Here is a 10316-nt window from a genome sequence, read left to right as displayed (position 1 = left end):
GAGTCTCTCTTAGAGTAAAAGCAGCTCAAACCACAGAAAACCAAATCAGACTTTCTGCCTTCTTGAAGAAAATAAGAAGATCTAAGGAAGTCTGACCCAATAGCAGACAGAAATTACTCTGTTCCTGTTTCTATCAGCAGTAAGTGTGCCTGAGGTTCTGCTCTTTGCAGAAGATGCTCACTCTCTGCCAGATCCACCAGTTCTTCAGTATGATGCCCCCCTGGCCCCCTCTGTTGGTGTTGTGGGATCAGCAGTCTGCCTAGGCATGAAGGTGATGCCTGCAGGCAGCTGCAATTGCACTGGTGTTCGCGCTCTCTGAGTGCTTTGGAGACATGGCTGAAAGTAATGGATAAAACTCCTGATGTTTCAAGAACAGGCATTTAATGACGGTATCTGGAAGAAAACAGTGTTCAGCTTCAACATATGTTGCTAGCCTGTGCATCACCCATGCTGTTATGCTGTCACCTTGAAATCTTGCCTGGCGATATGGCCTGTAGAGAGATCTCTGCAGTCTGCAGGAGCCTAATGGTGTCCAGAGCTGGCCTGCTGGGAATTAATTGCATTCGATCTGACAGCTCTCTCTCGGCCAGCAGCACTTTCACACGCTGGCAGGCACTCACTCACTGACTTCACAGACCAAGGACAGACCTGCACTATTGCCCCTGCTGGGAGAGGGCCAGTGGGCTGGAAACCTACAGCTCCCAAGACAGTGTAATCATGGAGGAAGGCCTTTTTTTACTCAGGGCTGTCTTGTATTGCTTAAATGTCACAATATGTCTGCTGTAACAGCATGCCAAGTGAAAATGTACACAGGCTGGTGTTGCAGCTTCTCATTGTCTGTGTTCACCTGCTGTTCCAACGAGTGTTAAAATACACCCTGCTTTTACTCAGGGGACCACAACGCTTAAGGAGCAAAGGTGTTCTAGGTCAGTGGCTCAAATCCTGCTCACCACTCTCCTGAGCAAGTAGGACCATGTTATTGGTGTCTATCAGTAACAATCACAGGACTTGTGCTGCACTTTCCTCCCACCCTGAGTATCTGCAGAGAGCACCAAGTGGCAGCAATAACAAGAGTCATCTTAGGGGAGAAATGCACTCTCACTGCTTTCAAAAGGGGATTTAATGGTAAAAGAGCAAATCTGCTTAAAGTCCTTGTAGAACTCTGGAGTGGGGTAAGTATGTAAGTTAACAAAGTTTTGTTTCTGCCCTTCCAGACCTGAGAGCCTCAGAGATGAGCCCATGATTTGTAACACTGTTAGGCAACGTATTGTATTCTCATGAGAACCGAGACATTTTATAAGTGTTTTCTGCTCAGTCCTCTTTTTTCCTCCTGCCCTCCCCAGGCACCAACTCTCCTGGGCACTTTTAGTGCCTTGACACCAAGGCTGAAATCTCAGAGATGTGAAGCTGCCCTCCAGCGTCATGACCCGAGGCAGCAGGGCAAGGAGAGGGAAAAGCTCCACCTGCCCTCAGGGAGAAAGGCTACAGCATGAAAACATTCTTTATTGCATGCCAGAGTGTTCACATAGGACAGAAACTGCATGAATTCCCCTGCAGCAGGACAAGCACCCCTACAGCTCAGCCCACACATTTTCATATGCAACTGAAGTCTGAAAAGAAGAATTCCCTGAAGTGATATATGGTTCCTCTCCTTGGGATGTAGCAGGTATGGAGACTGCATGTCTAGGGTGCTGAACGTCTCCTTCCCCAGTCAGCCTGTTACTCTGGTGTACGAGAACGTGCCCTGGCCTACACAGAAGTGTTGTGGATTAAGTAAGTTCCTGGTTTTGCCACTGGCTGAATGTGGGATGTTGGGAACTTCATGTCCCTAGGCTTGTATTGTCACTGAAATGCTTTTCACCTGCCTTAGCCCCTTAGGGTGGGGTTCTTCTCACTGGTCTATATGCACTGAATAGCTGGCCATCTACTCTAAGCTAGTCCATGAGGGTCTGTCTACAGGCAAATGAATCCCACTCTCCAGCGGGATCTTACACATGAGTACACAGTAAGTCACTTTCTGGAAGTTCTGATCTTTTCACTGATTGTAGAAAAAGCTGAGGTGAGTAGCTTGGACTCTATTCTCCAAACCTAAAGTTTTGTCAAATGATGGCCACATTTGGAGCACCAGGTCTGCCTCTTCTCACACATTTGGACAGCATCCATACATTCGAACAATGGGAACTTGGTCTTAGCAGGGAGCCTGCAGACATCAACAATGGATGCAATTACGGGCAATAAACATGGGAATATATGCTCTGAAAAAGAAAGCTTTCCTCACAGCACTGCTGCGAAAAATAACAGAACAGAAAGGAACTAATTCAGTTTCACCTAATTGGTCTCCATAAATCATCTCTTGGCAGCAAGCTCAACTGGTCCACCAATGGACCAATTAAAGCAAAGGGAGGCTGAGCGCTGTTTGTACTCAGGGCTGTGTTTTGCATTACAGGAACTCTAATTGGTTCCAAGTGGGTGGCATCTCCACCCTTTCCAAGCAGAGAGGAATATCCATGTCTGTTTGACACTGAGCGTTATTCCTTCAGAGCATCCATGGCGCATTGTCTGGCATCCTCTCCAGCACAGTGTTTTACTGTCAGATGTGAGATATGATGCTGCAGGTAAACGCTGGTTAGCAGAAGAATCACAGAATCCTTTAGGTTGGAAAAGACTTCTAATATCATCAAGTCCAACCACCAACCACGCACTGCCAAGTTCGCCACTAAACCATATCTCTAAGTGCCACATCTACATGTCTTTTAAATACCCCTGGGGATGGTGACAGCACCACTTCTCTGGGCAGCGTGTTCCAGTCCTTAACAACAATTTCCATGAAGAAATTTTTCTTAATATCTAATATAAACCTTCTCTGGTGCAACTTGAGGCCATTTTCTCTTGTTTTATTGCTTGTTACTTGGGAGAAAATACTGAACCCCCCACCTGGCTACAACCTCCTTTCAGGTAGTTGTAGAGAGTCATAAGGTCCCACTTGATCCTCCTTTTCTCCAGGCTGAACAACCCCAGCTCCCTCAGCCTCTCCTCATAGACTTGTGCTCTCAGCCGTTCACCGTTAATGGTGACAAATGAACAAAGTCGTGAAACATGGAAATCAGCAACAAGTACATATGCATTTGTTTTTAAAATCCCATGTTACAGTGCTCACAGAACTCCTTCAGTCTATTAGAATCCCTCCTCATGGTAACATTTTCTGACACTTTTCCTGTGTTTGCCCAGGACACGCCTTGCTCTGAGTCCTCCCCACTAGCTTCCAACACCCCTCCTGCACACACCCAGCCCTTGCCCCATGCCCAGACTCCACCCAGAGGTGGCTATGGCCACCTCTCGGCCCTGCTGTCCCTCCTGCATGTCATCCAGTGGGGACAACACCTGCCCAACAAGGCAGCCCTGCCAACCAGTAAGGCGAGGCTGCCCTCCTACCTGTGAGAAACAGGCAAACTCGCACTGCAGCTACACCCCGCCCCGCCGTGGTGCTCTGGCTTCCCTCTCAAGACCCACCCCCACCGCACAGCCCAAGGGCTCTGGCTAGGTACTGCATACCTCGAAACCATCGCTGGACCTGTGACAATCCAGCCTGCGCTGGATGGGGAGTGGTGCCGGACCCCGTTCCCACCCTGCCACGCCAGGCAGGCACAGTGGCTCTGCCCTGGGGAGGACGGGGCACCTCCTGGCCGCTCCCAGGGTGGCCGGGACCAGCCGCTTTCCCTCCCTGTTTGCTTTCAGGGTGTTTGTCTCTGCTGCTGTTCAGAGCAGCCGGGAGGTCAGTCTCATACAGCAGCAGTTCAAGGAGGTGCAACGGAGGAGGGACTGGGGAATATTTCCGGCTCCCCCAACCCACAGTCCTTTCCTCCCGCTTTCGCTTCACGAGGCACTTGAGGTATTTTTGCTCCCCTCTCTTTCTCCTCTTGCTCGCCTCCTCATTCTGTCTCCACCACCAGCTAAGCCTTGGCTCTCCGGGCTCTCTCTGGCAGGTAGGAGGGAGACATGCCCTACCTGTACCAGAGCTCGAAGCCGAGGCCGTCGGCGCTGCCCGGGGCTGCGCGTGCCACCCACAGCTCGGGGAAGGGCTACGAGGAGCTGAAACAGGAATGCCTGCGAAGGGGGGTCCTCTTCGAGGACTCCGACTTCCCCGCCTGCAACTCCTCGCTCTTCTTCAGTGAAAACCCACCAATTCCCTTCGTCTGGAAGAGGCCTGGGGTGAGTGTGCCGTTGTGTTCTCTCCTCACAGCAGGCCAGGGGTCAGGCACCGCTGTGCTTCAGGATTGCTCCAAAGGTGTGGAAGGTTCAGGGAGATGTGGAGGTGAAGTGCTGGGGGGGAACCCTTCCCATCTCAGGGGCAGTGGCACAGCATTGGGATATCACTCACAAAGAGCTCAAGCTGCAGGATGAGAGAGCTGGAAAGCTTTACCCCATTTTTCAGATGTAGCCCTTTGTATAGACACACTTATGCATGTGTATTTTTGTGCGTGCATAAACATTTCATAGTCAGCCTTCTCTCCTGCATTATTGCCAAATGAAAGATGACGATAAGAGGACATGCAAGGAATTAAGGGTAAATACGTTATGATGATGTTCTAACTTTGTAAAATTGAGTGTTGTTAATGTAGGAAATTCATAATTAAGGTTAAACTTAAAAAAATTCAAACCTTTTAATTTTTAGAGTATGAGTCTTACAGTTACTTACTCACTTCCATCAGGAAGTGCCTGATGGTTACTGAGCCATTCAGCAGTAGCCAAGGGCTCAATGAGTATCTCTTAATACATCTTGCATAACAGTCATTAATAACACAGTAAGAGCCTGAAGCTTCACTAGTCCCATGCTCTCAGATCATAAACCCAGCATCACTCCAGGTTCCTTCTCCTCACTTCACTCTGTAACTAATAACCACAGAAAATCTGTGGCAACATTTCATTTTTTTGCTAATGACTGATGTTTATTCTCTCTTTTTTTCATAATCCAAAAGGTTCTTCCTTAGTAGAAAACTTTTCCTTTGGCGACACTGATGCCAAGGGAGAAAAAGAACAAAATAAGCTTAAAGAAGGGTTTAAATTTTGCCTTATCTTAATCCACAGTGATAGACATTCAAATGGCTCAGCATTTGATAGTTAACACAGTGCCACTACAGAGCAGAATTAAAGCTATTACTCCTGGACAAGTTTCAGTTATGAAAAAACACGAGATCCCTCCACATGGCAAGTGCAACCCCCACAGGCATTGCTTCCTGCCTTGCCCATCTGTGCTCCAAAAGCCAGGTGGGCTGTGGGGCTGCCCCTCCCAGCAAGGAGATGGCTGTGAGGGTGAGATACTTTGGATGTGGTGACTCTGGAGTGCTGTGGGGCATCAAAAGTGCAAGTGCCTGCAACAGTAAATCATAAAGAATGGTTTTCCTTTGGCCAGCCGTTGGGTGCTAGTTTGTCTTTTTTTCCATTTGGGCTTCACAGTAGTTAAACTTTTATGTAAAATGTGATCAGGAGTGGTTGAGAGCTTGTGTGCCCATGTGTATGGTACCCAAGGGTAGTGGAGAACGGTCTGTCTTCAGGATCTCTGTATGTTGAACTGGAAGAATTTCCAGGACAAGTAAGTTACCTGAAATGGCATCTGCCTTTACGCTCCAATTCCTACCATGCACTTTTGTGAGCTGCACAGTGAGAAATAAAACTCAGGGGAGGCCGAGAGGATGTGTAAGGACAGAGTATTAGTTATGCTCTTCTCTGGCTCCTTAGCATTTAAGATAAACCTTAAGCATTTAAGTTTCATCTCGACTCTCCATCAGGACCAGCACCAAAACAGAGGCACTGAAAAACAATTTCAGTTTAACACATTTTACTTTGCAAGATATAGGCCTAGAGCCTGTGCCAGTTTAGGTGCCACAGCTCAGCTGGTGAAGCTGTGGTGCTGGAGAGGGTGAGCACACGAGCATGGCCTCTGTGTAGGGTATCTGCATTCAAACTGCCTTTCATGGTGACTGGTTTTTACTACCTCTCCCACCAGTATTTTACAGCAGCTTAGGTGGAGCATAGCACAGTACATGCAGGTAATTGCAGGGACAAATAGTGTAAATCTTCTGATCTACAGTCTGTTAGAGTTTAATCTTTAGTAATGAGAGTAGAGAAGGCTTTCTCATTATTTTGACATGCGCAGATCTAGGTATGCATGTTTGTATGCAGCATGAACAAGACCCTCAGCTAGTCCTAGTCTGTAAATCTCCCATTGCAACTAGTAAGCTGCGGGAATCTGCACCAGATGAATATCTGACTTTCTACATAAATTTCAAGTGCTGTAAGATGCAGAAAGATATTTAGTGATTTCATTTAGCAATCCCTTTTCATTACAAATTAAACCTTTGAAACAGTACCTTATCAAAATTTTAGAATAATTTGCAGAAGACCCTTTTCTCATGATATTTCCCCTTTTTCCTTCCCTTCCCTTTCTTTTTTCTTTCATACTTTCTATCTAAATTCAGCTGCTCTGATGAATTCAACAGCTCAGTGTCTGGGAAAGTTACACATATAAATTGAAGAATAAAAAAAATACAACCCCGAAATAGAAAGACAAATGGGTTTTACCCATATCAAATAAGTCTATGGTCTACAGGAGGAAGTAAGGAAGAAATACTCCTAATATGAACAGCCATGGGCAACCGGTATGACAACTTTGAACCAGGCAGAGAAATGTAATAGAGGAAACCACCTAAACAGCTTCACCCCAGCCTGTCTTAGGTCTCTATGCACTCCCTCTACCAATGTGAGAGAGGAGCAGGCGATGCAGTTTCTTTTCTTTTGAGTTTAAAGAAACACAGCTTTGATGTAGCATCAGGAGAGTCATGGGTCACTGTGTTTCATCTCTCTGAGGACTGCATGTCCCTACTTTTAGGCAATGGCCTCGTACAGGTGAATCTTTGAATTACTGTGTGCTGTGTGTGAATGCAAGGTCCACCTCTGGGTTTTGTCCTTTAGCTTATTGAAAGCCCTGATACATTATTAAACCATCCAGTCTGAAAATCCCTTTAAAATTAATATTTTTTTCCAGTATCCACTCAAAGACTGTAGAGTATGTTTGCTTTCGTGTAGTAGAGAATATGGCACAGGTCCAGTTAAAATCCTTCCAAATCCTTTTTATTGATTTTTTAAAATTATTTTTCTTTGCTCTAGACATCTGAGGTTCAAAACATTTTTCCATATGTCTGTGGCAGAGATGTGTAATGAGCAATAAGTCATAAATCTAATGTTCAGACCTATGTCAGTGGAAAGGTTTTTTATCTTGTCCTTTGCTAACACACAGAGTTTCTTGGTAACAGCTAAATACATTACTTGCAGTGAGAATTATGTCTCCTGGGAGCAATGGTGTTAAAACAAGGTAGGTTATTGAAGACCAACTACTTTTTCAGGCATTGCTGTATTAATGTCTAAAGGCAGTGAGCTATGGTTTTTATTGTTCATGTCCAGTCTCAGCAAGACTGAGTGTATTTAATAAGCAGGTGGGCCAGGTAAGGAGGAGCTGTTGTTTGATTTCCCTTTGCTCTACAGTCTGATGATATGACATTCTGTAGTACCTCCTCCCTGGGGCACCTGTGCCTGAGGCACAACCTGGCCACCACCTCCTCCCCAGCAAAGACAAACAAAAACTATGCAAACCAGCTTCCTCCTGAATATTGCCTCTGCACAGTGACCTTCGCAGGAGCAATGCTGTTTCACTGTGGAGAGTGCCCTGGCTCCAGCAGTGGCTAGCAGTAGGTGCTTCAGCAATAAGTGCAGGAAGCTGAACAAGACTATCAATACTCTGCCCTGTAGCCAGACAAAATACAGTGATATGAACTAAAAGCAGCTCAGTTTCATCTAGGCAAATGCAGGGATTAAATGACTGAATGTGTCATTCTGTTTTCCCTCTGTCATTAATTTGTTTTATTTGCCACTTAGGCAGAAGGATCTGCTTCATGCCATAGGGTCTGCAATAATGTATAGGCCAGACTGATTAACTACAGGCATATTCCTCTAGTAATATAGTAGGTACTCTCCTCTTCCATTTTCTATTCAGTTCAATCAATTAAATTCAATTTACAATTCATGGGAGAAGGGAGAAGAGAGGAATTCCTGTCACATTTATTGGTTTATTACTGTAATTTTTCTATCCAGCTGTGGTGCTAGTAATTGAACTAAAACAGTCAAATGAATGCTTGAGAATTCCTTTAATGCCACCATGAGTACCAATCCCTCTGATCTCTGAGCACACAAGGGTGGGTAGCATTAGCTCCTCCTAAAAAGTAACAAGGCTGAAGTCTGCCTTTGTTGTTTCCTTTATTGAGGAGGAAATTGTCTCATGGTTGTCAAACACTGTATGTTCCAGATATTATGGGCAAGTAAATAAAAGGCTTAATAATTCGATTAAAAGTAAATTGCCAGTTTTAGTTTTTCCAGCCATTGGGCGAAAGCAAGCTAACAAAAAGCCCTGTTAACCAGGGTTGTAGCCTAACATCAAGCTTCTGGCCCAGTCTGTGCTATGATATTTTAACAATTGCCTACAGATGAATAAAGCTTGCTAGCTTTTCATTAGCAGCCAACTAATAAAAAAATGAGGATAGTTGATTTTTTAATTGCTGTACACTGTAATTAATTAGCAAAGATTCCCCATCTAGTTCTTTGTGGTGGCTACACTGCTACAGGATAATATAGCTCATGTGGCATGCAGGGTTTGTCAGCACTGGTGCAAATCTAGGCTCAGAGTGATGGTGTTATTTTCCTGGCACGTTCTAAGTAATTTCTGTGTCTCTCTCTCACTGTTGCAGGACATTGTCAAAGACCCCAAGTTTATCCTTGGGGGAGCCACAAGAACTGATATTTGCCAAGGGGATCTTGGTGAGTGATTCTCCCTGGAATGTCTACCCACCATGAGGAGCAGGAGGAATATCATCACACATGAGGGCATTTTGTCCCTCCTGAACTGGTGGGAGCAGTGAAGCTGGAGGTACTGCCCATGCTCACCTGGCCCACAGCTACCTTTTGATTGTTCCCTCCCATCCCTGTCAGGGATTGTCTTGGAGCAGTGGGATTCAAGATCAGGAAAGGATCTCCACTTGAGGGTACTGTGAGGCCAAGGGAGTCTTTTGTCTACACCAGCACCTTCAGACTGAAGCACAGTCTGACCTGACCAGGCAGGGACACCCTTCTGGGGGCAAGTGGGCTGTCTTTTGGATTTCAAGGGGGGTGGTAGCTAACTGCCATAACATCTCCTCTTACCCCTTCTCTTCTTGAAGGGAAGAAAATGAGGGGTTTTTTTCTCCTTCTCAATTCACAGGTGACTGCTGGCTATTAGCGGCCATAGCTTCTCTCACACTGAATGAAAAAACACTAGCAAGAGTGGTGCCACTGGATCAAAAATTTGGGCCAGATTATGCTGGAATATTTCACTTCCAGGTAGGATGAATATCTGGCACAGCATAAACACATTTCCATCATTACATGTCATGGTTTATTTTGCAGTGGGGTTGCCAGGCACTGCAGAGGAAACATTAAAAACGTATGGATTGCTGAGCTTACGCTGTTGTTCATGTTTCAAGAAACAACCTAAAGACTACATCAGCCTCCCACAGGCACACACACACACACACACACACACTCCTGGTCTGTGAAGAGACACATGGCTTTAGAAATCATTTCACGTTTCCTGGACACACAAACCTCACTTAGGATATAAGTCCTTAAAGGAATTGAACTAGGATCTGTAATATGTGTGTGTCTTAAAGGTGTCTTGAATCATGTGGTGAACACTTCTGTAGCTACATGAGTGATGTTATCCTGACAGGGAGCTGCAGTACAGGTCTACACTTTTGATCTTAGTCTTTTCTTGAGGTAGATTACCCTTCCTAGAGAGCAGCCTAGCCTAGTAGAGTGGGAACAGATTATTTACATATGTCTTCTAATCAAGCCTAACTTACAGTTAGAAATACTGAGACACAGAATCCTATGCTCAGAAAAATGACATGTCAGCAAATTCATGCCCCATCCTTTCTAAACAGTTTTGGCAGCACAACGAGTGGCTGGATGTTGTGATTGATGACCGATTACCCACCTTCAAAGGCCGGTTGGTTTTCCTGCACTCAGCTGATCTCAATGAATTTTGGAGTGCCTTACTAGAGAAAGCCTATGCCAAGTAAGTCGCACTGCACAAACATATTTTGGTATTTGTACATACATTCTTCACAATTTGTTCATATGCTACTCACAATTCTAGTGAACAGTTTCTAACCAGCTTTATTATTATTATTATTATTATTATTATTATTATTATTATTATTATTATTATTATT

General features: G+C 45.2%; 1 protein-coding gene across 1 annotated transcript in view; it reads left to right on the top strand.

Moving 5' to 3' along the window:
• Positions 1–3772: 3772 nt before the first annotated feature.
• CAPN9 (calpain 9) overlaps positions 3773–10316 on the top strand; it is a 27288-nt gene continuing 20744 nt past the window's right edge. Inside the window, exons 1-5 of the mRNA XM_027633513.1 lie at positions 3773–3889; positions 3984–4209; positions 8796–8865; positions 9305–9423; positions 10026–10159. Coding sequence (XP_027489314.1) covers positions 3997–4209; positions 8796–8865; positions 9305–9423; positions 10026–10159 — 536 coding nt within the window. The 5' untranslated portion in view covers positions 3773–3889; positions 3984–3996. The remainder of the gene's footprint in view (positions 3890–3983; positions 4210–8795; positions 8866–9304; positions 9424–10025; positions 10160–10316) is intronic.

The sequence above is a fragment of the Corapipo altera genome, unplaced genomic scaffold, assembly GCF_003945725.1.
Source record: "Corapipo altera isolate COAL_440 unplaced genomic scaffold, ASM394572v1 2b, whole genome shotgun sequence".
NCBI classification, from domain to species: domain Eukaryota; kingdom Metazoa; phylum Chordata; class Aves; order Passeriformes; family Pipridae; genus Corapipo; species Corapipo altera.
The sequence above is the reverse complement of the archived record's forward strand: the minus strand, read 5'-3'. Positions and strand labels throughout refer to the sequence as shown.